The sequence below is a fragment of the Takifugu rubripes genome, chromosome 22 (assembly GCF_901000725.2).
Source record: "Takifugu rubripes chromosome 22, fTakRub1.2, whole genome shotgun sequence".
Lineage (NCBI taxonomy): Eukaryota > Metazoa > Chordata > Actinopteri > Tetraodontiformes > Tetraodontidae > Takifugu > Takifugu rubripes.
Genome location: NC_042306.1, coordinates 15,610,366 through 15,637,526, shown reverse-complemented (window position 1 = coordinate 15,637,526; position 27,161 = coordinate 15,610,366). Strand labels below are relative to the sequence as shown.

The window sequence follows — 27,161 nt, the reverse complement described above, 5'->3', positions numbered from 1 at the left end:
GCAGCAGAGCTAACACGTTGCTGAAGGTTCGCTGCTCCTGTTCAGGTTGTGAGAATTAGTTTAGCTAGCATAAGTACTAGCTACAGAATGAGTGATGCTGAACGTTCTCACAGAAGAATATTTTAGCTCATCATCCTCCTTTACCTGGACAGGGACCTGGATCCACAGCAGGGGGCTGGTAGCTAAAGGCTGGACCCCCATTCTACTGTTAAAGGTTCTGGAACCAGCAGTAGACCAGCGAGACTGGAGCGCTCTACGAGATGATCTGGTGCCGTTGATTCGTTTTTCAGGACCAGCAGTGGAAAGAGCACCGTCATCAATGCCTTGCTCAGAGGTCGGGTGCTGCCAGCCAGCCTCACTCACACCACCAACCGTTGCCTGCGGGTGGAGGGCATGAATGGAGGTGGTCAGTGATCACTCGTGTCCCTCAGTGGTCCTCGTGGTCCTCAGTGGTCCTCCTGCCCCTCAGTGGTCCTCCTGCCCCTCAGTGATCACTCGTGTCCCTCAGTGGTCCTCGTGGTCCTCAGTGGTCCTCCTGCCCCTCAGTGGTCCTCATGCCCGTCAGTGGTCCTCCTGTCCCTCAGTGATCACTCGTGTCCCTCAGTGGTCCTCCTGTCCCTCAGTGATCACTCGTGTCCCTCAGTGGTCCTCCTGTCCCTCAGTGGTCCTCCTGCCCCTCAGTGGTCCTCCTGCCCCTCAGTGATCACTCGTGTCCCTCAGTGGTCCTCGTGGTCCTCAGTGGTCCTCCTGCCCCTCAGTGGTCCTCGTGGTCCTCAGTGGTCCTCCTGTCCCTCAGTGGTCCTCCTGCCCCTCAGTGGTCCTCCTGCCCCTCAGTGGTCCTCATGCCCGTCAGTGTTCCTCCTGCCCCTCAGTGGTCCTCCTGTCCCTCAGTGGTCCTCCTGCCCCTCAGTGGTCCTCCTGCCCCTCAGTGGTCCTCATGCCCGTCAGTGTTCCTCCTGCCCCTCAGTGGTCCTCCTGCCCCTCAGTGGTCCTCCTGCCCCTCAGTGGTCCTCATGCCCGTCAGTGGTCCTCCTGCCCCTCAGTGGTCCTCCTGAACCCACCACCAAGTCCCAACACCGTGACGGTTCCACCTCGATGGGACAAACTTTATCTAAAGTGTCTCCCAAAAGGCCCCAGGCATCTCAAGTTTTGGGGCTTTTGTCTGTGAAACCAGTTCCCATATTTATCCCCTTAAGTCTTGGCTTTGATGGATACTGTGTAAGGCACTGAATGGCTTTCAAGTGTACAAAGCTTTGAAGAATACCAGAAAGAGTTGGTGCTTGGATAAATCAGCCCTAAACCCAAATAATAACATAAAGCAAACCAATATTACAACACATTTGAAACACAACTGAGGACTTATTGTTAGCCAACTAAACAAGCACTCCAACAAATATGAGCAAAATGCCACACATAAGGGAATTTGTCCTGGACAACATTCACCCACTCGTTCAGTCATTCCTGGAAAGAACAACCGTAGAACAGTGGGAGTCCTTTGTTCTTGGTCGTCCTGACGATGCCACAACAATTTTAGTGGCAGAGTTGGTTCTAGAAATCATCGCAGCTCTGTCCACCTCCGTTTTAACAACTTTGAGGTCTGAGACACATACGTCTGAGGAGCGCGTCCTGACTAAGCTGAAAACTCTTCCTGGGGTATTATCAGAAGCTTTGGGAATTCAAGAGGAAGAAGACAATGATGGATTAAAGATCTTGACGGACACAATTCAGAAGGAGGTCAGAGAAAACCTGAGCTCTTCACGTGCCAGCAGTGAAAAAGGTACCTCCAACCAGAGAATCACCCCGACCTCCAGAATCAATGTCATGATTGTCCAATTTGTGGAGCTTTTCAAACGTTTTTCAGAAAAGATCACGACTTTTATTGGCCCTCGTCCACATAAAACCAATATTGAGCGTATTCCAAGTTCAGGAGAAGGCTTCCTTCTCAAGAACATAAAATCACCCATTGCAGCGGGGATCAAGGAGGAAATGGACTATGAGTTTAAGGACGTCTTCAGTCCTCTGATGGCAGATCTTCCAGAAGCTGAATTTAAGGAGTTACATCATGAAATATCGGGGGAGATTGAGATCGTGGCCGTAGAAATAAGCACCTTGTCTAAGAAGAGCCCAGAAACATTAGCCGTCAAACCAGCTGGGAAAAAAATCAAATCGTTTTTCGCCAAGTGTTTTGCCAAAGTTTGCTTAATGCGAATATTTGACAAGCTGGAGAAGAAACATCCCACGCAGACTGAAGACAAGAGTGAGTCAGTGGAGACGATACTGGAGAAACTTTCAACCCAGTTTCTGGATCAGGAAGATGACAAGGCTCAACGTGAGGATGCCTTAGTCCAGGTGTTCACGGACTTGTCTGGGAACAAGGTCTTGGAATTCAACCAAGAACTGAGTAATGAAATTTACCGCCACTCGGTACCAGAAGCTGCTCCTCCCTCAGTTGAGAGGGAGGTTCAGAGTGAAGTCCATGCAGACATTAGGAGCAAAGCTTGGGTCTTTATGTCTTTAATGAACTGGTACCTGAAGACTCAGGTAAACTGGGTCATTGACAGGGTGACGGTGCCTTATGTGGACCAATCTGGGATGAACATGTTGCCAGCACCAGTCAAAGCGATGAAGACGTACCTCGCCAGGAGGCACAGCGAGCTACAAACAGATCGTACGTAAAGTTTCTCATTGAGAAGGTCGTTTACACGGTGTGCTCGGATGTGAAGATGCTGCCAGCAACAATCTCTGATTTAATCAGCAACCTGGTAGAAATCATCTGGGATAAAGTCAAAGATAAGCAGTTTTACACAGACTCTGACGTCTTTAAGAATCTGGAGAAGAACATTAAGAAGCTGCTCTACAAAGTGTTGGGCTGCCCTGAAAAGGTTGTGTTTTTAATCATATGTGAAGATCCAGTTATTGTTGAACAAATCATGTTGATCATCAACAAACGGTTGTTAATGCCAAAGAAAAGGAAAAATGTGATCGTCCAGTTCTTCCTCTCACTGGGCAATGCCCTTTCCAAAGCATTCAGGCCCGCTAACGACACCTTCGTGTTATATGCAAAGCATCACTGACAAAAGGACGTGGCTCCCTTTAAATCAGCAGCTGGAGAAACCATCAGAAGCCATATGGACACAAAAAAGTCATGAATATCAGTCTACTGCAGTTTTCCAGGTTGGAACACTGGTTGGCTGTTTACTAAGAGTCTACAAAAGCATCACAATACCTCCTTCATCAGGAAGCTGATTTTCTAAAAAAGAAATAAAATGATACCAAAAAGATCCAGTTTTTATTCAAGGATTCTTCTTTTCGCTGCAATTTTGTATCAGGTTTGACCTGAAATATAAGAATATATGTCTTCTGATGCCTTTACTTATTAAATACAAAGCATTTTGAATTGAACTTGCAGCATTTTATTTGTTGTCATCTTGCTTCATTCATGACCAAAACTTGTGGAGGGATTTGCCTATTTAGAGATGTTTAAATATAGAATGTTAGATGTTTGGATGCATAAATTTGCATTCATGCGGAATTTAGGAGAGTCAATTAGCCAAATCCATCAACGAGCGCTCGTTTGCTACAGAAAACTTGTCTTTCATGTGATTGGAAAGGACAATGGAGCATGTGATTGGGATTAAAGGGACTAGACTGGTTTAGATCATGTTTATCTGATAGATACCAGTTTGCTCATGTCCATGGTGCTCCCTCCTCATACAGTAGGGTTAGCCATGGGGAATGAGAATAGAATGGGGGGCCGAGCATTTAGCTACCAGGCCCCCCTGCTGTGGAACCAGCTCCCTGTCCAGGCCCCCCTGCTATGGAACCAGCTCCCTGTCCAGGTCCCCCTGCTATGGAACCAGCTCCCTGTCCAGGCCCCCTGCTATGGAACCAGCTCCCTGTCCAGACCCCCCTGCTATGGAACCAGCTCCCTGTCCAGGCCCCCCTGCTGTGGAACCAGCTCCCTGTCCAGGTACGGGAGGCTGACTCCATCGCTACTTTAAGATCAGACTTAAAACCTCCTCTTTGATGAAGCTGATAGTCAGTAATTCTGTAGTTATTATCCTAGACATAATGATCATACTTAAAGGGTCGTCTAATCATTAGGTTATCCATCCATCCATCCATCCACTACCCTTATCTGGGGTCGGGTCGTGGGGGCAGCAGCCTAAGGAGAGAAGCCCAGACTTCCCTCTCCCCAGGTACTTCCTCTAGCTCATCCGGGGGGGGGTCCCTGGGCGTTCCCAGACCAGTCGAGAGACATAGTCTCTCCAACGTGTCCTGGGTCTTCCCAGGGGTCTCCTACCGGAGGGACATGCCTGAACACCTCCCCTCCCCCTCCCCTCCTCCCTCTCCCTCTCCTCTCTCCTCCTCTCCTCCCTCCTCCTTCCTCTCCTCTCCTCTCCTCCTCTCCTCCCTCCTCTCCTCCCTCTCCTACCCAGCCCACCAGACCGGAGAGGGACGACAGGACACCTGTCGTGAGCAGCTCATCAGAAAGCTGTGGTATGTGAACAGGCCCTCATTAGAAGCTACAAATCAGCTGCACCAGGTGTGGTTAAGGGGCGTGCCACACACCTGCACCTTGGCACACCAGCTTTTTATTAAACTAATAACCCCCAAACTATCAGTTACATTAGAATAGAAAACCCACTGCATCCGATTATGTTAAACATGTTGAGGTCTGAAAATTACAGAATAATAATGAAACTATGGCATTAAAATGCAGCCGTCGTTCATTCGCGGGTGTAGTTCCTCTGCTGTCCGGGGGGGCAGCAGAGGGATTTACAGGAACGGCGCGAAAACCAGAAGAAGAAGCGCGGCTAGTTTAGCCCAGTTAGCTTCCGATGTTATGGCGGAACTAAACCGACAGCTTCAGGAGTACTTGGCCCAGTCTAAAAGTGGCGGAGCGAAGACCATTTCCCAGTCCAGTTCCTGCACGACTCTGGAGCTGGGCGACCCAGAGCCGGTTCCTGGGAGTTGGTTTGGTCGATGGTCGAGCCCCTGGGCGAGTGACCGGGTCAGCAACCCCCCAGGCCAGAGTTCCAGCAGTATTTCGTGGCCATGGTCAACTGAACCAGACCCGTGTCTGCCGGGACTGAGCCGCCGCCAGCGGCTGGTGGCCTTCGCCGTCTGCGTGTCGTTTTCTGCGCTGTGCTTCGGACTGTCGGCCCTGTACGCCCCGCTTCTCTTACTCTACGCCCGCAAGTTTGCGCTGCTGTGGTCTCTCGGCTCCGTGTTCGCCATCGCCGCGGTGGCGGTCTTACGCGGACCCAGCAGGCTGGTGGCCGGACTGCCTACTTCTCCCGGGGCTGTAGTCTATGTGTGTGCGCTTGGAGGGACCCTGTACGCGGCTCTGAGCCTCCACAGCACCGTGTTGACCGCGCTGGGAGCCGCCCTGCAGGTCGCCGTCATCGTCATGTTTGTGGTGTCACTGCTGCCCGGAGGCAGCGCAGGAATCCGCTTCATGGGTGGGATGGCGGCGTCCGCCATCAGAAGAACCGTCACCGGCAAAACCATGCCCATCTGAGCGAGCCCGGGACCACGGGCCGGCCGGGACCACGGGTCGGCCGGGACCACATTCCGGAAGCACATTCCTCTGCAGGGTCAGTGACCCTGACCTGCAGTTTCCCCTGAACTCTGACCTGCATTAGCATTGCTAATCGCATTGCTAATCGCCAGCTTTAGTAAATAAAGACTTTAGGTACCATTTACTGCGTATGACTGCTATCACTACCGATGACCCCCCCCCCCCCCCACACACACACACACACACACACACTGATCAATAAAGCTGAAGTGTGAATCTTTATTGTCCACCTCAGTGAAAAGACAAAAACATAGAAATCTTTTACAAAAAGCAACACACTGCAGACAAAGTGTTCACTGTGAAATAAAATGTCTCTTACATTAAAATGAGCCAGAGACTTGCTGTCCACTTGGACCAGTCAGAGACCACCTTCTCTGGACTGGCAGCAGTTCTTATCCAGGAGCTTCCTGGTCCCGGGTCTGTTCACAGACCAGCTGGAAGGGAGGACGATGGAAGGTTACCACTATCTTCTCACTACCGCCCTCTTATGCCCCCCCTCGGTGGTCCCCTGGGTGCAGGTCCTCCTCTCCGGGGGCCCAATCCTGGACCCCAGCCACCTCGTCCACTGCGACCGGACGGCGTGTATCCGCCGTCGTCCCTCTGGGGGGGGCGCGCTGCAGGGAGAGAGCAGAGCTTGAAGCCTTTTCACACCAGTGGCGGTCGTCGTCATCAGTACATCCCAGCAGTGATCACCGAGGGCGACGCCTCTCACCTCCGTCACTACATGGGGGGTCCAGCTCTCGGGGGTCTCCGGTTCCGGGCCCATCCTGCCACGGGCGTTTCCTGGGAGGCAGAGATGCCATGTCCATGCCTTGCATAGAGGAGGGGCGCTCTCGCCCGGCGGAGGACGACCCATCGTGGTTATCCCTGTACGCCTCGTGACCTGTGGGAGGAACGGCTGGAATAAACCGGCTGTTTCCTGCCTGGACCATCAAAGGTTTCCAGGTAAAACTGGGTCAGACCATCCGAGCAGCTCCTCTCACCTCTGGGCGGACCTCCTCCTCGATGTGGCCTGAGTCTTCCTCCGCTGTCCCAGGCTCGGCCCATGTCCTCGTGCCCGTCGAAGCCTTCCTCCTGGCCTGCGTAGTCCTCAAAGTAAGCCCGAGCGCCGGGCCGGCCGGGCCCCCCGGGCCCCCCGCCTCTGAACCTGAAGAAGGCAGTATTTCTACCTGAGTGCAGTTCCAGACGCCCGCTGGATTCTGGCTCATCACCTGGACTCACCTGTCGTCTCGGCGTCCTCTGAAGTCTGCACTACTATATCTCTCTTCAGGAACCCAGTTCCCTCCATTCCCCCCGACCCCTCTGTGCCCACCCCCCCTGTGCCCCCCCATCGCCCCCCCTTGGTACCCTTGCCCAGGTCTCCAGCCCTCCTCGGATCGGCCGTGGAAATCTTGCCCTCCATCAAAGTCCTGTGGGCCATGCTGGTTCTGCTGGCTGTCAGCCCAGTAAGGCCCTGAGCCCTGCTCCAGTCCTCCAGGGCCCTGCCTGTCAGAGGGGCCCATGTGGTGGTTAGATGGCCCCCGATGGTCACCTGACAAGAGGAGAGGCAGCCATTACCTGCCTGCTCTCACTGGAAATGACCTTTTGACCTGTAAAGTGTGCAGCTTGTCCAGGTGTCTGTGGTGCTCCCGCTTGGCTCTCACCTTTATTTCCGGGCCCCATGCCGTGCATCGCCGGCCCCGAGTTCTGACCCTGCAAAGAAGAAGTGACAGTCGTGTTGAAACTAGTCCCAGGTGAGACAGGACACACACACACACACACACACCTGGTGCTGCATATATGGAGGCCCCTGCAGGCTCTCGGGGGGGCCCTGCACACTTCCTTGTGACACATGCATCCCGTAGTTATTTGACATGCTGCCATGTGTCCTGGTTGGGGGCCCCATCATCCCACCTTGAACATGTTGAATCATGTTCCCCTGATGTGCCATCATGCCCCCCTGAGGTAGAGGCCCCTGTGGATCTCTTGGACCTATCCCTCGTTGAGGTGGGGGTCCCTGCATCCCTCTAGGGGCCATGCCATGAGGTCCTTGTGGACCCATGCTCCGGGGAGGGCCAGAATGTCTCTGCATACCTTGAAGTCCCTGCATGTCTGGTGGACCCATCATACCCTGTGGAGGACCGGAGTGAGGCCCCATCTGCCCGGGGGGCATGAAAGGAGGTTGCATATTCCCAGGGGCCATGGGGGGACCCATCTGTTGAGGTGGCATGTTTAGAGAATACCCCTGTTGACCAGGAGGACCTGGGCCCCCGGGACCGGCAGCAGAGAAGGAGGATGGCGGGGCCTGTCCCTGAGGGTGGCCCCCGCTCCCATCGGAGTTCATCTGGCTCATCCGATCCATCTTCATTTGCTGGAAAAGCAAGCAGGAACAAACAGAGGTCAGAACGGACACCAGATGTTCCCAGTGTGACTGTGCTGGACCCCCCCAGCAGGGGTGGGGGGTCTGGGTCCGTCAGCAGCTCAGCTCTGACCTCCAGCAGCATGGGGTTGGTGTACTGCAGAGCCGCCATCTCCTGCTCGATCTCCGCCTGCGTCTTCTTCTTCATGTCCACCTTCTGCTCCGCCTTCCTGTCCTTGGCCAGATCTCCCCCAGGAGGCATCATGGGTACTTTATTCTCTGCCCAGGCCTGCACACAGAGGGGACGGTGATGTTGATCCAGCCGAGAGCTCCAGAGTGACTCACAATGGTGGGAGAGCTGCCGCTCGTCCTCTGGCACCTGCTGGAACTGTGCCGGGATGGGTTTAGCATACGGGACTTTCTTCTGCGGGACCTTCTTCATTTCTTTCCCCATGACCTCGTCCACACCCCAGTCCAGGCCAGGGATGGACATCTCCACCTCAGGAGGAAGCTCTTTACCTGCAGACAGCAGCCGCAGCTGTTTAGATATTCCTCAAGCTCGGTGACGTTACTCTGCCTCCTCAATACCCTCGGACACTCGATCTAAAGGTCAGCTCAGGTAAATAGAGCAGGTTACTGTTTCCAGTCAATCTGAAGCCTCCAAGCTTTTTAAAATAAAGACGCTTGTCTTCTCAGAACCCACAGGAACCCGAACCCAGGTGGTTGGAGAGTGGACCTACTGCTCTGCTCCTGCTCCATGGCTGCCTTCAGCTGGTCGGGGATGCCCATCCCAGGGATGGACGCCACACTGTTCAGGTCCACATCATCTGGAACACACAACCCCCACATCAGGATTCTGAGGCCACGCCTCACGTGTCCCCACGTGCGCTGCAGCTCACCGTACTCCAGCCCATCTTCAGACATCCCAGGCAGCAGATTCAGGTTGTAGCGGTCCCTCATTTTGTCGCCCGGGCGATTCCTCGTCCAGAATTTACTGAAACAGAAACAGTCGTGAGGTCGGAAGCTTGGCGAGTGTCCCGGCCGACCACCGCCTCGACACGCCTGTGTCACGTATGTGCTGGGCCACACTCTAAAGGAACCACGGAACCATGTTCCCCTGGTCAAAATAAGAACCAGCGTGTGTCCAACCTGGTGTGGTCATTGGAGCCCGAGCACAGGATGTGACCCAGCGGGTGCCAGGCCAAGCTCCAGATCATCCCTTCATGAGCCATCTCCATCCCTCCAACTTCCTTCTCCACCCTGAAAAGCACAAGTGTGAACGCTGGAACCAGTAAACCAGCACAATGGACCAGTGAACCAGCACAATGGACCAGTGAACCAGCACAATGGACCAGTAAACCAGCACAATGGACCAGTAAACCAGCACAATGGACCAGTGAACCAGCACAATGGACCAGTGAACCAGCACACTGGACCAGTGAACCAGCACAATGGACCAGTGAACCAGCACACTGGACCAGTGAACCAGCACAATGGACCAGTGAACCAGCACAATGGACCAGTAAACCAGCACAATGGACCAGTGAACCAGCACAATGGACCAGTGAACCAGCACACTGGACCAGTGAACCAGCACAATGGACCAGTCCAGCTTCAGCATCATTACCCAGTGTGCCAGAAGAGCAGAGAACCATCAGAACCTCCACTAGCAAACAGACCTTCGTGGACAGGATGCCAGGCCACCGCTGTGGACAGAAGAACACGAGGTCACGCTGGAGGACGAGCAGAAGCTCCAGGACAGGAAACTCCTGCCGCTCACCTGTGGCCTCCTTCTTGTGTCCCCTGAAGACCTGCAGCTCCTCCTTCAGGTTCCTGATGTCAAACAGTTTACAGAGGTGGTCTCGGGAGGCAGTCAGCAGCCAGTTACCATTCAGGTTCCACTTCACCTCCATCACCGTGTTCTTGTGGGCGTGTCTGACACAAAAATCAAAGTTGCGTCACTTCAGGGTTCTGACGGCGGTTCGGGCCAGCAGAGCAGCTCCGGACTCACAGCGTCGCCAGACTCTGGCCGGTCTTGGGGTCCCAGAATTTGATGGGCTGCTGGCTGTCTTTGCTGCCAGAGACCACCAGACCTTTAGTGGGATGCCAGTCAACACACTTGACATCAGCACCGTGACCTGCGCACACACACACACACACACACACACACTTTTTCAGATGTATCCCCACACTTAGGGATTGTGATTATCGATGATGTGGACGGGGATTATGGACTACCTCGAAGGATTCGTTCCTCGTGGCAGCGGAGGAAGTCCCAGATTCTCACGGTTCCGTCATCCGAGCAGGTTGCAAATTTATTGTCTGTTGGAGAGAAACTACACAAGACAGAAGAGATGTGTGACCAACACTGAACGGTGTAAACCTGAGAACAGAAGCCTCCTCACAGGCGTCGTATCAGCGCTCCTGATGCAGACTCGGAATTCCTCTTTATGTTGTTACTTTTCTGTATTTTCTCCTCCATTTAAAGTGAAATATCTCGATGTAAAATACCCAAGTTCATCATAAAGACAATGTGGGTATCCGTTACGTTCATCTTCAGTTTTGAAAAGCTTCACTGACCAAGGAAGAGGGGCCACTGTCTCCATCTGCTGGACAAGCCTCAGAACAACCTCACCAACAGAACCAGAATCCATCAGAATAAATCAAAAAGCGTTTTAGGAGCCTCCCAATGTCAAGAATTGAGTTTGGATCAAGCTGGATATGAGTAAATCTTCAGCTCTGCTTCCTCCCATCTTCAGTTTTTACTCACCCGTCAAGCGTCATGTGGTTCTGGGCTAAAGGGGAACCGGGCCCTATGTGACAGAGCAGTTTTATGGTGTGGGACGGCCCGCGGGTCAGCGACAGTTAGGGTTAAACCCGCTGTTCTGGAGACGGTGCTGGTCAGCCTCGTCTCCTCTGGAGGACAGATGCTAAAGGTTAGCGTTACACAAGTGAAGGTCCAGCTCCTGCACAGCTCGGCCCGCAACAGAGGGAACCACAGCGGCAGAATGTCCAGTTCAGCTGTCCTGGATCTGAGTGGAACCACAAACTTCTGGGTTTGGGTCCCCAAAGGAACCACTCAGCCAGTGTCCACCAACACGATAAAACTGGTTCTGACCGTTTAAGACAGCACCACCACTTTTATAGCATCAGAGCAGTCCATCACAACAAACGCTACTCTCGGACCAGGACCTTCGGTTCTGAGGGGCTCAAACTTGAGCAGAGCTAGCTGTTGAGGTGTCACAGTTCAGGTCCCAGTCAGGGTACAGACGGGTTTCGGGTCAAAGTCTCAGCTGAGGCGGTCGGGTCAGAGCACTGTGCTGTAGCCATCTTTAATCGGACCGTGAAAACGGCCCGTTGAGTTATTGGATCGGATCGGGCCAAACTCCACTGTGCATCAACAATGAGCCACCAGGTGCATCTTGGGAACTGTAGTGTTTGCTTTGGGTATTTGGACCGTAAACATGTAGAACCCAGACTTTTGTCTACTTGTCTTTATTATTACTAAATATTTTGTACTTTATGTTAAACTTTATTGATCCCTGCTCAAATGTCATTGAGGGAAAGAAGATGGGCCTTTATTTCTTTATTCTAACAGTCTCCACCCACACCATCAGGCCAGGCCGGGCCACAGCACTTCAGAACCAATGAGATGACTTTATTTACAGTAAACAACTCATAAGCCATAAGGAACAACATTAACAACAGACCACTGCAGTGTTGCAACAGCACACACTTACATCTGTCATTAATCACCCACAACAGGAGGCCCAGGGCGAGGCAGCGCCCCCCGCAGGCTGACAGGGTGCAGCACACACTGGCCTTAACTACAGAAAGTGGTAGATTAGGTAGAAACCTGGCTTCTCTAATGGCCTCCTTGTGAGCCTGGAACATCTTGACGTTGTTCATGTTGGACTGCCAGTACTTGACGTAGCCAACCGTGATCTGCCGTCAGCATCCACATGTCATTGTGAGACCAGGTCATCGCACGGACCGGACTGTCGTGGGCCTGCAGGGGACAGAGGAACCGTCACCATCACCAGGTCCGACAACCTCTGTTCCATCCGAATTTCATTCATTTGTGAGGAGGTCACGCCTCCATGAGAACATTTGAATGAATGCTGAGCTTCTGATTTCCCTCCAGTCCGTATGTGAACAGCCATCAGCAGGCAGGTGTGTGTTTACCTGTAAGATGGTCTCAAAGTTGAATGTCAGTCCATTCCAAAGAGTGAACTCTCCACTTGAGGCTCCGGTGACCAGACGGCGGCCTTCAGGAGTCCACTGGAGGAAACAGATCAAGAGTTGAAAGATGCAGAACACCCCCCCCCCACCGGCCCGGTGCAGACTCTTACCCTGATCACAAACACAGGACACTTGACTTTGTTGGTGGAGGTCCGGACAAACTTGGTGGTTACAGCATTCATCGGGTTGTTCAACATCCCCAAAGGAGGAACCAGCTGAAAGAAGCAGCGGGGATCTTCAGGAGCGCCTCAGGACTTCGCTGAAGCACAATCAGCTCATGCTTTCCAGAGAAGCTAAGCAAAGCTAAGCTAAGCTAAGCTAAGCACAGCTAAGCACAGCTAAGCTAAGCTAAGCACAGCTAAGCTAAGCTAAGCTAGCGGTGGGTCAGCACTCACGTCATTGTAGCACCCTGCGTCGGGCTGGATGGCTCGGAAGTCTCGGTGATCTCGCTGCCACAAGCGGTTCTGCAGTGAGCACAGAAACAAGCACTTTGGTTCTACCTGCCTGGTCCCAGGTGCCAGGCGACAGTTAGCACGCCTCAGTTGTGGTTACCCCCAAATGCCTGATGACTGAAGGGTTGTAGTCGATGGTTTTGCGATTGACGGCCTTCCTCATGCGTTTCCCATCGAAGGTGAGCTGCTGCATGGCCTGCTGCTGGGCGAAGTCCGGCCTCTTGTAGAACACCTGCCGCGGCGCCTGGTGCTGGAAGCGCGGCATGTGGAAGAAACGCTGCGGCGAGCCGATGTCAGTCGCCATGGTGCTCGCGCTGTACCTGCAGGAGGGGATGGGGAGGGTGTACCCGTGCACGTGGAGGGGATGGAAGGGTCACACGATGCTAACGAAGGGGAACCATGATGTGGACTTCAGCTTCCTCTGAGCACCTTCACACAGCAAAGACTTGGACTTTTTAGCACTCTGCACATTAAAGAGCAACAAGCACGAAACAAGGATAATCGAGCCCTTCATGTTTTCATATTATGCTCAATATTAGTGAGTATTCACTCAAATATGAGGATTGTTTAACAGTGTAACTAAGAAAGCTCCTATTTTAGATGTACGCAGCTAGCCACAGATACTGCCTTCGCTTCCATGTATGATCGAGACCTTAATTATCCTTAATTATCCTGTTAAAGCAACAGCAAGAGAGTATACTCTTTATTTACATTATTTCTCCCACGTGAGAACAGGAAATCTGTGTCAGTTGATCCCAAACTCTCTGACAGTAAAACTGAAGCGTCAAACATAGTCTGACTGCAGGAACCCTCACCCTCAACATTTTACGCTTTAGTCCCTCAGCTGTTGTCCAGAGTGGCGTCCAGTCCTAAACCCCCTGGAACAACTACCAACTACCGGAGCAGCGCTGCGAAGGGGACCGGAGGATAAACACGGGCCGGTAGGAGACACAAGAGTCAGTCTTCAAGAGCTTCTTGAAGGAAGAGAAGGTCCTACTCTGACGCAGCTCTGAAGGTTGTTCCACCATCGGGGAACGAGGGACGAGTCCGGATTGTTGTGCCAGAACTGACGCGTTGCCAGGCGACGCTCATGTGAGGACATTAGCAGACAGGGGCAGATGGGCTCCAACAAGACTGTTCAAGTAAGAGGAGCAGGTCCAGCTCTGTAGGTCTGAACCTGAAGTGAATGTGGCAGCTGCAGGTGGCCAGGGGAGCTCCATCAGCCGTGGGCTGACGTGGACCCATCCAGCATGAACCAGCAGCTGGGGGAAGTGTTGGGCCAGGAACAGTCTGGTGATTCGGATGGTAAATGAGGCAAATCATGACACCAAGGCCACCCATCAGAAAACGTCTGTTAATCATGAGTCCAAGGTTTCATCAGACTTGGTCGGAGCCAGAAGAGACAGAATAGAGCTTTACACTGCATCAAGTTGAGCCTCAGAATCTTCAGAGGTTCAAAAAAGTGCTAAAAAGTGGACAAAAGAGTGAGAACAGAGAAAAGTGGGCAGCACACAGCGATGAGCTGGTAGACAACGTACGGGAGAGGTGGAATAATTCATCCTCACCACCAGAACTGGGGAAGAAAGGATTCAAAAATTGAGATTATGTCACAATATTTTACCCTGGAACAATAACCACCGGCTCCTCCGCGGAGGTGAGCACAATAAGAGACAAGTGCGCTGGATGTGGAGCCCCCGGCGTCCTCCGGTGGAGCCACATTGGCCCAAACTCCTTCCTCATTAGGTACCTTTGTAACACGAGTCCCCGTTAATTGCTTCCAAAGCAGCGAGCAGCTGACCATCTGAACAATTAGGTTCTATAGAGTTGGAGCTGGTAGCATCGCTAGCATGATCGCCTAACTGCTAAAAGCTAACTGTGCACCAGCAGCATAGCATGCAAAATAAAAGGCAGTTTCAACTCCCACGGCCATTAAACGAGCCACACGCACCCAAACATCAACGTCGGCAGCGTCTGGGTTTGTTCTCAGGGGCATTTTGTTACGTTCTGATGTTCCGTGATAAAGTGCGACGGCCCGGAGGAGCGACAACAAGCTGCCCGGGCTAAAGGGAACTCACCGACAATCTCCACGGCTGAGCTAGCAGCTAGCTAGCGCTCGGAAACAGACCAGGTTCTTCTGTTGGGCTCTCCCCGGACAAACATAAGCCTCGCGAACTTTATTCAACGCAAAGTAACACGATTTTGTCACTTCAACCACCAAGAACTGTATCATGGCGAGTCTTCTCGTCCCCGCCGAAGAGCATTCTGGGTAATCTTCGCGAGGGCGGGAGAACGGCCGATAGATGGGAAATGGAGTTCTTGAATGCAGGCGCGCGCGCACGCACGCACGCCGCTCACACACCAACAATAAAAGTGCCGTACACTACTGTTGCTACTGTGGGGTATTTATTACGGCTGCGTCCGAACCCGCACACTCGCCCCCTGTCCACTACCCACTACATAGGGCGAATTATGTATCCTGGACATTAATAGCTTCTTGTCTTGGCGTGACAGTGGATGTTGCGAAATCACCTGTGAGTGACGTCATTGTCGCTTCCTCCAATCAGACGGTTACCTGTAATTAGCCGAAGAGCAGCGCGCGCTCAGCTGGACCGCCTTAAACTGTCGCCTCGTCCTCCGTAAAGTTCCGCAAATTTTCGCCGAAACTTCGGTTAATCCCGACGGATCTCGTTCCCACAGCCGGTAACCAGAGCAACAGACGCTTTTTAACCGGAGCAACAGACGCTTTTCTTCCGGGTCACGGACACGGCCGCCGCTGCTTTAAACACTTTCTTGCGTCGCTTTTTTCGGCTAACGGCGGCTAGCTCGGCTAAAGCCGCTTCAGTTGGTGTCGCTTCTGTTGCGGTTTGGCGCAAATTCAGCCTTTTGGCTCTTAAACAGAAGCTAAAAGGCTGCTATTTTCCTGCATTTCTGAGTTATTTATGAGAAAGACTGACAAAGCTACATTTTGAAAGTAGGATTGTGGCGTTTATAGCAGTGTAATTGATGTCTTATTTTTTCTGTTATCAGACGTAGTTTGTGTGTACTTGACCAGTCTCTCTCTCTCCCTCTCTCTCTCTCTCTCTCTCTCTCTCTCGTGTGTGTGTGTGTGTGTGTGTGAGCAGCAGTAATGAGCAGCAGGAGCCGCAGGTCCTAGTAAGAGCAGAAGCAGCTTATCTCCTGATATGTTTACATGTCTAAAACAAACCTGAAGCGATTTAACTGATATTTTAAATGGAAACGTCTCATCAGATCCTGATCACACAGCAGATGATGAACCAGCTGGTTTTATTTGTTGTTGCAGCCGTTTGGGACATGAACGATGCAATGGAAGGGCGTCCAGACGCACACTACAGAAGCCTAAATGGGCCAAATCCAAGGTAAAGTTGTGATTACAGGTGGTTTTGGTGTCAGCATGGCTGCTGTGGTTCTGCTACAGTTCTCATCTAAGCTGGTCTGTGTCAGGCCCAGCAACGATGGCAGCAGATCATCAACGAGGAGCTGATCAAAGGTCCCTGGACTGCAGAGGAGGACCAGAAGGTGCCGCTCCACCCAAACACTGTAGTACACAGCAAGATGGAGGCAGAAAGGAAGAGAAGATCTTTTCCTCTTCAAAATGATCATATCGGAGTAAAAAAAATAAATGTCCTCTTGGAGGACGTGATGTTCCTGATGGAGCATCGTATTCCGTTTCATAAATCCATGTAGTTCTTTGTATAACTGAGCCAAATACATTCTCCCATAATAGTTCCCATCTCACGTTCCTGTCTTCAGCCATTTGGTCAGTGGTTCCTGAGGGTTCCTCGAGTGTCAAGAACATCAGAGGCTGAACCCTGATGTGATGGAGCTGACACCATTTCTCACCTGAGCACTTCCTCTGCAGGTTATTGACCTGGTGGAGAAGTTTGGCACCAAGCGTTGGTCGCTCATCGCCAAACACGTGCACAGTCGTAACGGGAAGCAGATCCGCGAGCGATGGCACAACCACCTGAACCCGGCGGTGAAGAAAAGCAGCTGGACACCTGAAGAAGACCGCGTCATCTGTCAGGCCCAGAGAATGCTGGGAAACCGCTGGGCAGATATCTCCAAGCTGCTGCCGGGGAGGTCTGGCTCGCTGTCTCATGGACACTCTGTCTCTCATGGACTCTCTCTGTCTCATGGACACTCTGTCTCTCATGGACTCTCTCATGGACTCTCTCTGTCTCTCTGTCTCATGGACACTCTGTCTCTCATGGACTCTCTCTGTCTCTCATGGGCTCTCTCTGTCTCTCATGGACTCTCTGTCTCTCATGGACACTTTCTGTCTCTCATGGACTCTCTCTGTCTCATGGACACTCTGTCTCTCATGGACTCTCATGGGCTCTCTCTGTCTCTCATGGACTCTCTCTGTCTCATGGACTCTCTCTGTCTCTCATGGACTCTCTGTCTCATGGACACTCTGTCTCTCATGGACTCTCATGGGCTCTCTCTGTCTCTCATGGACTCTCTGTCTCTCATGGACTCTCTGTCTCTCATGGGCTCTCTCTGTCTCTCATGGACTCTCTCTGTCTCATGGACACTCTGTCTCTCATGGGCTCTCTCTGTCTCTCATGGACTCTCTGTCTCTCATGGACACTTTCTGTCTCTCATGGACTCTCTCTGTCTCATGGACACTCTGTCTCTCATGGACTCTCTCTGTCTCTCATGGGCTCTCTCTGTCTCTCATGGACTCTCTCTGTCTCATGGACTCTCTCTGTCTCTCATGGACTCTCTCTGTCTCATGGACTCTCTCTGTCTCTCATGGACTCTCTGTCTCTCATGGACTCTCTGTCTCTCATGGACTCTCTGTCTCTCATGGGCTCTCTCTGTCTCTCATGGACTCTCTCTGTCTCATGGACACTCTGTCTCTCATGGACTCTCTCTGTCTCTCATGGACTCTCTCTGTCTCTCATGGACTCTCTCTGTCTCTCATGGGCTCTCTCTGTCTCTCATGGACTCTCTCTGTCTCATGGACACTCTGTCTCTCATGGACTCTCTCTGTCTCTCATGGGCTCTCTCTGTCTCACATGGACTCTCTGTCTCTCATGGGCTCTCTCTGTCTCTCATGGACTCTCTCTGTCTCATGGACTCTCTCTGTCTCTCATGGACTCTCTCTGTCTCATGGACACTCTGTCTCTCATGGGCTCTCTCTGTCTCTCATGGGCTCTCTCTGTCTCATGGGCTCTCTCTGTCTCATGGACTCTCTCTGTCTCTCATGGGCTCTCTCTGTCTCTCATGGACTCTCTCTGTCTCATGGACACTCTGTCTCTCATGGGCTCTCTCTGTCTCTCATGGACACTCTGTCTCTCATGGACTCTCTCTGTCTCTCATGGGCTCTCTCTGTCTCTCATGGACTCTCTCTGTCTCTCATGGACTCTCTCTGTCTCATGGACACTCTGTCTCTCATGGGCTCTCTCTGTCTCTCATGGACACTCTGTCTCTCATGGACTCTCTCTGTCTCTCATGGACTCTCTCTGTCTCATGGACTCTCTCTGTCTCTCATGGACTCTCTCTGTCTCATGGACACTCTGTCTCTCATGGGCTCTCTCTGTCTCTCATGGACACTCTGTCTCTCATGGACTCTCTCTGTCTCTCATGGGCTCTCGCTGTCTCTCATGGACTCTCTCTGTCTCTCATGGGCTCTCTCTGTCTCTCATGGACACTCTCTGTCTCTCATGGACTCTCACTGTCTCTCATGGACTCTCTCATGGACTCTCTCTGTCTCTCATGGCCTCTCTCTGTCTCTCATGGACTCTCTCTGTCTCTCATGGACTCTCTCTGTCTCTCATGGACTCTCTCTGTCTCTCATGGACTCTCTCTGTCTCTCATGGGCTCTCTCTGTCTCTCATGGACTCTCTCTGTCTCTCATGGACTCTCTCTGTCTCTCATGGACACTCTCTGTCTCTCATGGACTCTCTCATGGACTCTCTCTGTCTCTCATGGACTCTCTCTGTCTCTCATGGACACTTTCTGTCTCTCATGGACTCTCTCTGTCTCATGGACACTCTGTCTCTCATGGACTCTCTCTGTCTCTCATGGGCTCTCTCTGTCTCTCATGGACTCTCTCTGTCTCATGGACTCTCTCTGTCTCTCATGGACTCTCTCTGTCTCTCATGGACTCTCTCTGTCGCTCATGGACACTCTCTGTCTCTCATGGACTCTCTCTGTCTCTCATGGACTCTCTCTGTCTCATGGACTCTCTCTGTCTCTCATGGACTCTCTCTGTCTCTCATGGACACTCTCTGTCTCTCATGGACTCTCTCTGTCTCTCATGGACTCTCTCTGTCTCTCATGGACTCTCTCTGTCTCTCATGGACTCTCTCATGGACTCTCTCTGTCTCTCATGGACTCTCTCATGGACTCTTTCTGTCTCTCATGGACTCTCTCTGTGTCTCATGGACTCTTTCTGTCTCTCATGGACTCTCTCTGTCTCTCATGGACTCTCTCTGTCTCTCATGGACTCTCTCTGTGTCTCATGGACTCTCTCTGTCTCTCATGGACTCTCTCATGGACTCTCTCTGTCTCTCATGGACTCTTTCTGTCTCTCATGGACTCTCTCTGTCTCTCATGGACTCTCTCTGTCTCTCATGGACTCTCTCTGTCTCTCATGGACTCTCTCTGTGTCTCATGGACTCTCTCTGTCTCTCATGGACTCTCTCATGGACTCTCTCTGTCTCTCATGGACTCTTTCTGTCTCTCATGGACTCTCTCTGTCTCTCATGGACTCTCTCTGTCTCTCATGGACTCTCTCTGTCTCTCATGGACTCTCTCTGTCTCTCATGGACTCTCTCATGGACTCTCTCTGTGTCTCATGGACTCTCTCTGTCTCTCATGGACTCTCTCTGTGTCTCATGGACTCTCTCTGTCTCTCATGGACTCTCTCTGTGTCTCATGGACTCTCTCTGTCTCTCATGGACTCTCTCTGTGTCTCATGGACTCTCTCTGTCTCTCATGGACTCTCTCTGTGTCTCATGGACTCTCTCTGTCTCTCATGGACTCTCTCTGTGTCTCATGGACTCTCTCTGTCTCTCATGGACTCTCTCTGTGTCTCATGGACTCTCTCTGTGTCTCATGGACTCTCTCTGTCTCTCATGGACTCTCTCTGTCTCTCATGGACTCTCTCTGTGTCTCATGGACTCTCTCTGTCTCTCATGGACTCTCTCATGGACTCTCTCTGTCTCTCATGGACTCTTTCTGTCTCTCATGGACTCTCTCTGTGTCTCATGGACTCTCTCTGTCTCTCATGGACTCTCTCTGTGTCTCATGGACTCTCTCTGTCTCTCATGGACTCTCTCTGTCTCTCATGGACTCTCTCTGTCTCTCATGGACTCTCTCTGTGTCTCATGGACTCTCTCTGTCTCTCATGGACTCTCTCTGTCTCTCATGGACTCTCTCTGTGTCTCATGGACTCTCTCTGTCTCTCATGGACACTCTCTGTCCTCAGGACTGACAACGCCATCAAGAACCACTGGAATTCCACCCTAAAGAGGAAAGTCCATGACGATGGATACCTGCAGGCATTACACCTTGACAGCCGGCCCTCCTCCTCCTCCTCCTCTTCCTCCTCGTCCACAGTACTGGGCTACCGGCGTTGTCCTCCCCCTCACACACCCAGTGTCCCCCTCCAGGTCCTTGTCTGATCCTCCACTGTAGCTGTGGCCCCCAGCATCACCATGATGACATGTTCACATGTCTCCTTACAGGACAGAAATGTTTCCAGGTACACCTGTAAACCCCAGGGTGGCCACGCCCACCAGGCGTGCCCTGTCTGCATCCCTGCCTCCTTGCCAGGTTCCAGCTGTGCACCGAGTCTGTACAGCCTGAAGGCACCTATGAAGGTGAGAAGTGTGCAGATGTTCCCACCCAGAGCAGCGGTGTTGAGGAGCATGGTGGAGGTGTTGGCTCAGCAGCCTTAAAGATGAGTGACGTAATGAGCCGCAGCGTAGGTACCCAGCAGGCTAGCCTGGCTCCTGCTAGCTTGGCTCCTGCTAGCCTGGCTCCTGCTAGCTTGGCTCCTGCTAGCCTGGCTCCTGCTAGCCTGGCTCCTGCTAGCTTGGCTCCTGCTAGCCTGGCTCCTGCTAGCCTGGCTCCTGCTAGCTTGGCTCCTGCTAGCCTGGCTCCTGCTAGCTTGGCTCCTGCTAGCCTGGCTCCTGCTAGCTTGGCTCCTGCGCTCCTGCTAGCTTGGCTGTGCTAATCTCCATATGTCAGGGCCTCTTGTCGTGTTTGGCTCTAATAAAACTATCACCAACAACTTTAATAGTCAAGCAACCGACACAAGTTCAGGTTGTTTCTTCCAAATCAAAGAATTGCAATGTCACCTGAAGAGGAACCAAAAATGAGGAACTGCGTGGTCGTTCCAAGAACGTAAATGTGTCTGTTGTTGGCATTAATGTTGGGCTGTGGCTCCACCAAAGCTGTCGGTGTCTCTGGAGGCACCAGGAGCAGCTGGGTGAGACCCATGAAGATGCTGGGTCCATATAGTTCAGCCTTCCTGAGAGGACCGTCTCTGGGACGCCCTTGGAGTGCTGCGTGGACGTCGTCTCAGCGTCCACCCGCACAAACCAACCTACACGGAGCTTCATTTTCTGCCTCGTGAAGACTGTTAGCGTAGCAACACTTAAGCTAGTTGTAACATCGGGTACAGGTGTGATATACGGCCATTATAGCGCAGCTCAGAACCAAGCTGAGCGCCTGACGCCACTTTTCCGTTTAGCGTGATGCTAACGCGAGCGTCCGTGATGCTAACGCGAGCGTCCGCGCTGCCGTTGGACATCTGCAGATGTGGGATCTGAACCTCTTGTGCTTCTGGTTGGTGTCAGAACGAGTCCTGGAGCCACAGCCCACTCCCTGCGAGCGGCCCTTACGCTGACGATGACCCCCCATTAGTGATCGACATGTGCAGGAGTGATGACGTGAGACCCCCACCGTGTGCCTCAGCTTGTCCTCTTTAAAGGGGCGTGGCCTAACTCTGCTGTGCCTGCAGGAACCGCTGCTCGGTGCTGATGATATGGCCTCCAGCATGGACTTCACCTCTCCCTGGAGCAGGACCACAGGGGCCTTGAGCTGCTCCCCATCTCAGGTCAGGAGGCGTCTGGCATCATCTGAAACATGGTCTGACTGTCTGACTGTGACCCGTCTGTCCACCGTCTGCAGTTCTTCAACATACATGAGGTCAGCAGTCAGAATCTGGGTCAGAACGTCTGTTCTCACAAACAGATGCCACAGCACAGCAGCCAGTATGTGGGCGGGGCCACAGGTCACATGGCATCACATCACACATCTATTCGTAGTACCGCTACACCGGGTTAGGTTAGCTGGTCGGGTGCTGAAGACCCAGTTGTGGAGGCAGCACTGAGATGCAGATGTGTTTGTTTCAGGACGTCCACGGAGTTCAACGACTTCCTGCTGTCAGCGCCGGTGTCTCCGACACCTCTGATCAACAGCATGGATCAGGTGAAACACACTCTGCTGCGGCCACCAGGAGCTGCTAGCATGACGCTCGCCTGTGTGTGTGTGTGTGTGTGTCTCAGATCTACTGGAGTAAAGTGATGAACCTGTTGTGGGAGGAGCAAAGCTTTGATCACCAACAGTCCAGCATCAGCTCGCAGGTCAGTAAAGGACTGAGGAAGTCAAAGAACGTAGGGTTAGGGGCCGATGTGTGGGTCCATCAGCACTTCCAGCGAGTTTGGGACTGAGCGAGCTGAGCTCGAGCTTGCTGTGGCTCCGCCTCCTCGCCACTCAGCGTGTAGGCAGTGGGCGGAGCCACATGTGCGCAGTGTGTGACGCTCCTGGCTGTGCACAGGTGACGGGCCAGAGTCAGACGCAGAGCCTCAGGCAGCCCAGCTCTGCGTCTCCCTGCTACAGTGAGGCCCAGTCCAGGCCACAGAACCTCAGAGAGTCCAAGTCTCTGTCCAACCCGCTGCAGGAGAACCTGCTCCAGCAGGCCCCGCTCCAGGACCACCCGTTCCAGGAGAACCTGCTCCAGGAGAACCCACTACAGGAGATCTCGTCTCTTTTGGAGGTTTGTGGCGAGGCCTTGGATCAGGCCGGTGGGTGCTGGTGCCAGCCCACCGCGGGGCCGCTGCATCCTGCTGAGTTACTGTGTGAGGTGAAGTCCAGAACCAGCGCCACGCTCATGTCTGGGTCCCGTCCTGCTTCTGACTCTGGTCTGACCAGCAGATGAAGGCCAACTTGGAGACGGTGAAGACCGGAGACCATCTGAATGTGCTGGAGCAGGCCCGCCTGTACCTGGAGCCCTGATGGGCGGGGCCAGGGCCAGGGTGGGCGGGGCCAGGGCCGGGGGGGCTCGGTTCTGGATCTGATTTCAGTCATGTGATGGATCAAACCTGCGTGTTTCCATAGAAACATCTGGGAATCAGGTAAAAGGATTTTATTTGATGGTGAAATCTTTCAAAGGGATTAGTTACCATGGTAACAGACACGCCTGCCTTTCGTCCGACTGCTTCAGTTTGATTTATATCTGACTTGGGATCAGTTTTCTGGGCCCTCACTGGGACCTGTTGCTGTCTTGTTATGTTTCCATCTGGGTTTCAGGTTCCCCCCACCACCACCTCCTCCTGCTGCTCCTGGTCCTGGACCTGCTGGTCCTGGTCCTTCTGGTCCTCCTGCTCAGGCTGGTCCTGCTCCTGCTGCTCTTGGTCCTGCCGGTCCTGCTGCTCCTCCTGCCGGTCCTGCTCCTCCTGCTGGTCCTGCTCCTGCTCCTCGTCCTGGTCCTGGTCCTAAAGCTGGTCCTGGTCCTGCTCCTCGTCCTGGTCCTGCTCCTAAAGCTGGTCCTGGTCCTGCTCCTCGTCCTGGTCCTGCTCCTAAAGCTGGTCCTGGTCCTGCTCCTCCTGCTGGTCCTGCTCCTGCTCCTCGTCCTGGTCCTGCTCCTAAAGCTGGTCCTGGTCCTGCTCCTCCTCCTGGTCCTGGTCCTCCTGCCGGTCCTGGTCCTCCTGCCGGTCCTGGTCCTGGTCCTCCTGCCGGTCCTGGTCCTGGTCCTCCTGCTGGTCCTGGTCCTCCTGCCGGTCCTGGTCCTGGTCCTCCTGCCGGTCCTGGTCCTGGTCCTCCTCCTGGTCCTGGTCCTCCTGCCGGTCCTGGGTTAGTCGTCATCACTTCTGCTCTTTGTTCCCCATTTTCAGAAACTCTTTGATCCTTTGATGAAAGCTTGAAATCTTAATTTGAAGTGTGAAGATGTGAAGAATCCTTTTAAATGTTGATGTCATAGGTGACTTTGGTTTCCAGGTGTGATTCAGGTGAGGTGACTGGTCTAGAATATTTTAATGTTTTTAACCCTGTAGGTGCTGCACTCCCTCCATCAGTTGCTTATTGATGGCTTATTGATTTATTGAGCAGTTATCTAGAATCTATTTTATTCAGTTTTAAAAACTGCATTTTACCCAAACATTTTTAGGAGTACTTTGATGTAATGGGACCTTTTAAATGAAATAAATACAGATGTTTTTATGCAAATGAAACAATGTGGATTCTTTTATTTCCTGTTTGCTTTGTGTGAGCTGGACAATAACCTGTAAACTCCTTTAAGTTCTTTTCCTTATGTATCGATGTATTTACATGGACCTGTTCACTGATGTGCAATAAAACCTTGATTTTAAGATTCTTTTGCATCTCAACGGGGGGGGGGCAGGTTGGTGGCTTTGATGTTTAGGGGTAGTTACCTTGTGCAACCACATGGGGCAGCAGCTGCCCTCAGACGCAGGTGACCCTGCAGGACAGGAGCCGTCCGTTCCATTTGGGAGCTTCTGAACCACCAGGTGAACATCTTGAAACAGAACCTGGACCAGGTCTCCAGGGTTCAGCTCCAGCCCCTTCGGCCAACAAGCTCGGGGTTTCGCACCCACTTCAGACCAGGTGACTGTTACCAATAGTGGTCCGGTCTCGGTCCAGCTTTGGTCCATTTCCAGTTCTGATCTGGTACTAATGTGAGCCTGACCTGGTCCTGCTCCGGTTCTAATTTGGCTCTCCCCTACAGTGGTCCCACAATGGTGCCTTCTGGGGAACTTCTCAGCATGATCTGAAAATGCCACAAGTAGAGTTTAGGCCAGACTGGGAAGTTCTGAGGAAGAACGAGAACTACCTTCTCAGCTCCTGGTCCTGGATCTGCACACTGATGCACAGATGGCATTATTGATCACGTTGTGATTGGATCACAGTCCTGCTGGCTCCTTGCTCCAGATGTGCTGCTGGACTTGAAGCTCTGACCTTCCTATAACTCTGTTCCATCACCTGAGCAGCAGCATCTGATCAACAAATGTTCTTCTGAAACCCCTCCATCACATCCAGATGGGGCAGCTGCTGGATCAGATGGAGGAGGGTTAAAGTTCCTGGAAACACCCTTTAGGTTCAGAGATCCGTGGAATGATGGCGTGAGGTTCCACGAGCTCACAGATTAAAGGAGCTCCGTGTGTTCAGGTCTGATGATGCTGGAGACCACGTGGTTCCACCCTGGAACCCAGTCTGATCGGGATGCACAGCTCAGCCTGACTGGTTGTGATGAGCAGCCGTGCTCTCATGTGGGACGAGACCTGATCCCTGAGCCTGATGTGCGTCTCCATGGAAACGCGACAGGCCAGTTCAGTGACGTCAGCATCAACAAATATAAACACAAACAAATCGAAACTTGCTATCGTTTAATTAGTCATTTATAAAGAGTGTATTTGAAATAAAAATACTCTAATGTTCATTTGATTCATTTAGAAGAATACATTTCCATGAGATGAAAGTGATTTTTTATGTTTTGTTTATGTTTTTATGTTTTAACTCCACATTGAAGAATTTATGATTACACAGGAAAATACTGGAATCACATTTACCAACATCACTAATGAGGATTAAATGGTCACTTATTTCATACAATCCTGTAAACTCAACATCTTTCTGATCAAAACTTCAAAGATTGGCAGCAAGATCAAAGGGTGGATGAGGTCCCCACAAGGACAGAAGAATCGTGTGTGTGTGCTACATAGGGAGAGGACATGTTTGTGAGGTGAGGAACTTCTTTACGTCCCTCATAACTTCAAAGGTGTGTTTAAAAGTTCCGGTTAGAATTGGGTTGAGGTCAAGATCGAGATAAGGAAGATCAAGGTCGAGGAGCTGAGTATGTCCTCGCAAAGATAGAAAACACAAGGGAAAGTGTGTGTTCAGTAGATCTTCATAGAGGCTTCAAAGAGCTGGCTGAGATCTTCCTCGGTGTGTGGTCTTGGAGACAGTTTGGTCACTCGCTCCTGTGGGAGGGTGGAAGGGGAGAGAGAAGATCTCTTTAATCTCTTTCATCCCTTTAATCTCTATCATCTCTTTAATTTCTATCATATCTTTCAGCTCTTTAATCTCTATCATATCTTTAATTTCTATCATATCTTTCATCTCTTTAATCTCTATCATCTCCACTCCACTACACTCTGATCTGGTGAAACATCCAGGTGCTGGCGAAGTCCCGCCCAGCGTCTCCAGCACGGCGATCACCTGAGTGTCGGTGGCGGTGGTGTGAGGGGTCTCGCCCACTGAAACATGGCCGCTGACCTAAAATAACCCCCAGATTATTGAAGCCAGGCCAAAGGTCCTGAAGCCCCCAACACCTGATCAACACCAGATCAACACCTGATCAACACCTGCTCAACACCAGATCAACACCTGACCAACACCTGATCAACACCTGCTCAACACCTGGCTGAGGGAAACACCTCTGCTGATGATGGCATACATGTGACAGTCGGTCCAGAGTGTCCCTGAACACACCTGTGGGACGGTTCCCTTCACCAGAGCTGGGACGTCATCGCTGCCGTACCCCAAAGCCCCGAGCCCATCCTCCACCTGCAGCTCGAACAGGAAGTTCCGAAGGGTGTCTGCCAGAACCGGGCCTGCGTCCTCCCGCTTCACCTGGCGAACGTCTGCACCTGGAAGAAGACAGGTGATTCAGCCGCAGCAGGTGCAGGTAGCACACACCTGGTTAGCTGTTGTTAATCATTAAACTGGTTGAACAGCAGGGTACATCTGAAGGTCACACGGGAAACAGGTGAACAGGTGAACAGGTCAGCAAGAGAATGGGCGGCCCCCTGTTGGCCTTAGTGTGCTCAGCCTTAGCAGATAAAGTAAACAGGAAGTACCCAGGATTTCAGCAGCCTCCAGGTGGCGCTCTGGACACATGGGGGCCGTGAAGTTAAAGACAGCAGGAGCTGTGAGGACCACGGAGAGCCCGTGAGGCTGAGGACAGACATGGACACAGATTAGCAGCTGATCAGACGAGGGAACGGCTGAAAGCAGCTGGATGAAGGTGAGGAGGACCAGGTGGAGAAGTTTCCTCTGCAGGTTGGAGGTCTCTCTGGAGCTCCTCCACCTGATGCCGCCACAAACACTGACACAGGTAAGTGTCCGGGGTCCGGGTCCGGTTCCACAACCCCAGCAGGATCTTAAAGGTGATTTCGTCCTTCACAACTCACCACTAGAGGGTGCTCCACGCCATAACCCTTTGCCATATGAGTCTTCACATTGCCAGCGATCGGATACGACATTCCGT

The 27,161-nt window shown here is 52.3% G+C and overlaps 4 protein-coding genes and 1 long non-coding RNA gene across 11 annotated transcripts in view; 3 read left to right on the top strand and 2 right to left on the bottom strand.

The window, feature by feature from the left end:
• Positions 1-4,760: 4,760 nt before the first annotated feature.
• sft2d3 (SFT2 domain containing 3) lies at positions 4,761-5,706 on the top strand. The gene has a single exon (XM_003976192.3). It carries the CDS (start codon positions 4,847-4,849, stop codon positions 5,522-5,524), a length of 678 nt encoding a protein of 225 aa, XP_003976241.1. The 5' UTR covers positions 4,761-4,846; the 3' UTR covers positions 5,525-5,706.
• Positions 5,707-5,783: 77 nt separating this feature from the next.
• Positions 5,784-14,915, bottom strand: wdr33 (WD repeat domain 33). The gene is given in 22 exon segments (XM_011617116.2): positions 5,784-6,198; positions 6,297-6,467; positions 6,568-6,731; positions 6,806-7,115; positions 7,228-7,276; positions 7,350-7,934; positions 8,056-8,211; positions 8,302-8,441; positions 8,663-8,749; positions 8,822-8,916; positions 9,072-9,182; positions 9,550-9,628; positions 9,703-9,857; positions 9,934-10,060; positions 10,161-10,258; positions 11,779-11,858; positions 11,860-11,931; positions 12,108-12,203; positions 12,275-12,379; positions 12,560-12,628; positions 12,717-12,936; positions 14,692-14,915. Coding segments are annotated over 21 exon segments (3,093 nt in total). The 5' UTR covers positions 12,921-12,936; positions 14,692-14,915; the 3' UTR covers positions 5,784-6,058.
• A 288-nt stretch (positions 14,916-15,203) lies between these two features.
• LOC105416235 (myb-related protein A-like) lies at positions 15,204-23,247 on the top strand. Of its 7 annotated transcripts, XM_029831654.1 has the most exons (15): positions 15,204-15,316; positions 15,739-15,769; positions 15,918-15,993; positions 16,079-16,153; positions 16,497-16,717; positions 20,076-20,259; positions 20,335-20,469; positions 21,451-21,543; positions 21,615-21,710; positions 21,785-21,867; positions 22,009-22,084; positions 22,162-22,239; positions 22,434-22,734; positions 22,808-23,010; positions 23,186-23,247. In XM_029831654.1, the coding sequence occupies exons 2-14, from the start codon at positions 15,744-15,746 to the stop codon at positions 22,951-22,953; spliced, it is 1,590 nt and encodes a 529-aa protein (XP_029687514.1). In that variant the 5' UTR covers positions 15,204-15,316; positions 15,739-15,743; the 3' UTR covers positions 22,954-23,010; positions 23,186-23,247. The 7 variants fall into 7 exon arrangements, with proteins under 7 accessions (XP_029687514.1, XP_029687517.1, XP_029687513.1 ...); XM_029831657.1 differs by lacking the exon at positions 21,451-21,543; XM_029831653.1 differs by having other exon boundaries at positions 21,615-21,802; positions 22,811-23,010.
• Positions 23,248-23,642: 395 nt separating this feature from the next.
• Positions 23,643-25,329, top strand: LOC115248036 (uncharacterized). The gene is made up of 2 exons (XR_003887066.1): positions 23,643-24,499; positions 24,621-25,329. It is a non-coding gene; the product is annotated as an uncharacterized lncRNA (long non-coding RNA).
• adhfe1 (alcohol dehydrogenase iron containing 1) overlaps positions 25,265-27,161 on the bottom strand; it is a 6,661-nt gene continuing 4,764 nt past the window's right edge. Inside the window, exons 11-14 of the mRNA XM_029831476.1 lie at positions 27,085-27,161; positions 26,752-26,848; positions 26,384-26,541; positions 25,265-25,872 (exon numbers count right to left, since the gene is read on the bottom strand). The exon at positions 27,085-27,161 is cut by the window's right edge and continues 2 nt beyond it. Of these exons, the coding sequence (XP_029687336.1) occupies positions 25,789-25,872; positions 26,384-26,541; positions 26,752-26,848; positions 27,085-27,161 (416 nt within the window). The 3' untranslated portion in view covers positions 25,265-25,788. The remainder of the gene's footprint in view (positions 25,873-26,383; positions 26,542-26,751; positions 26,849-27,084) is intronic.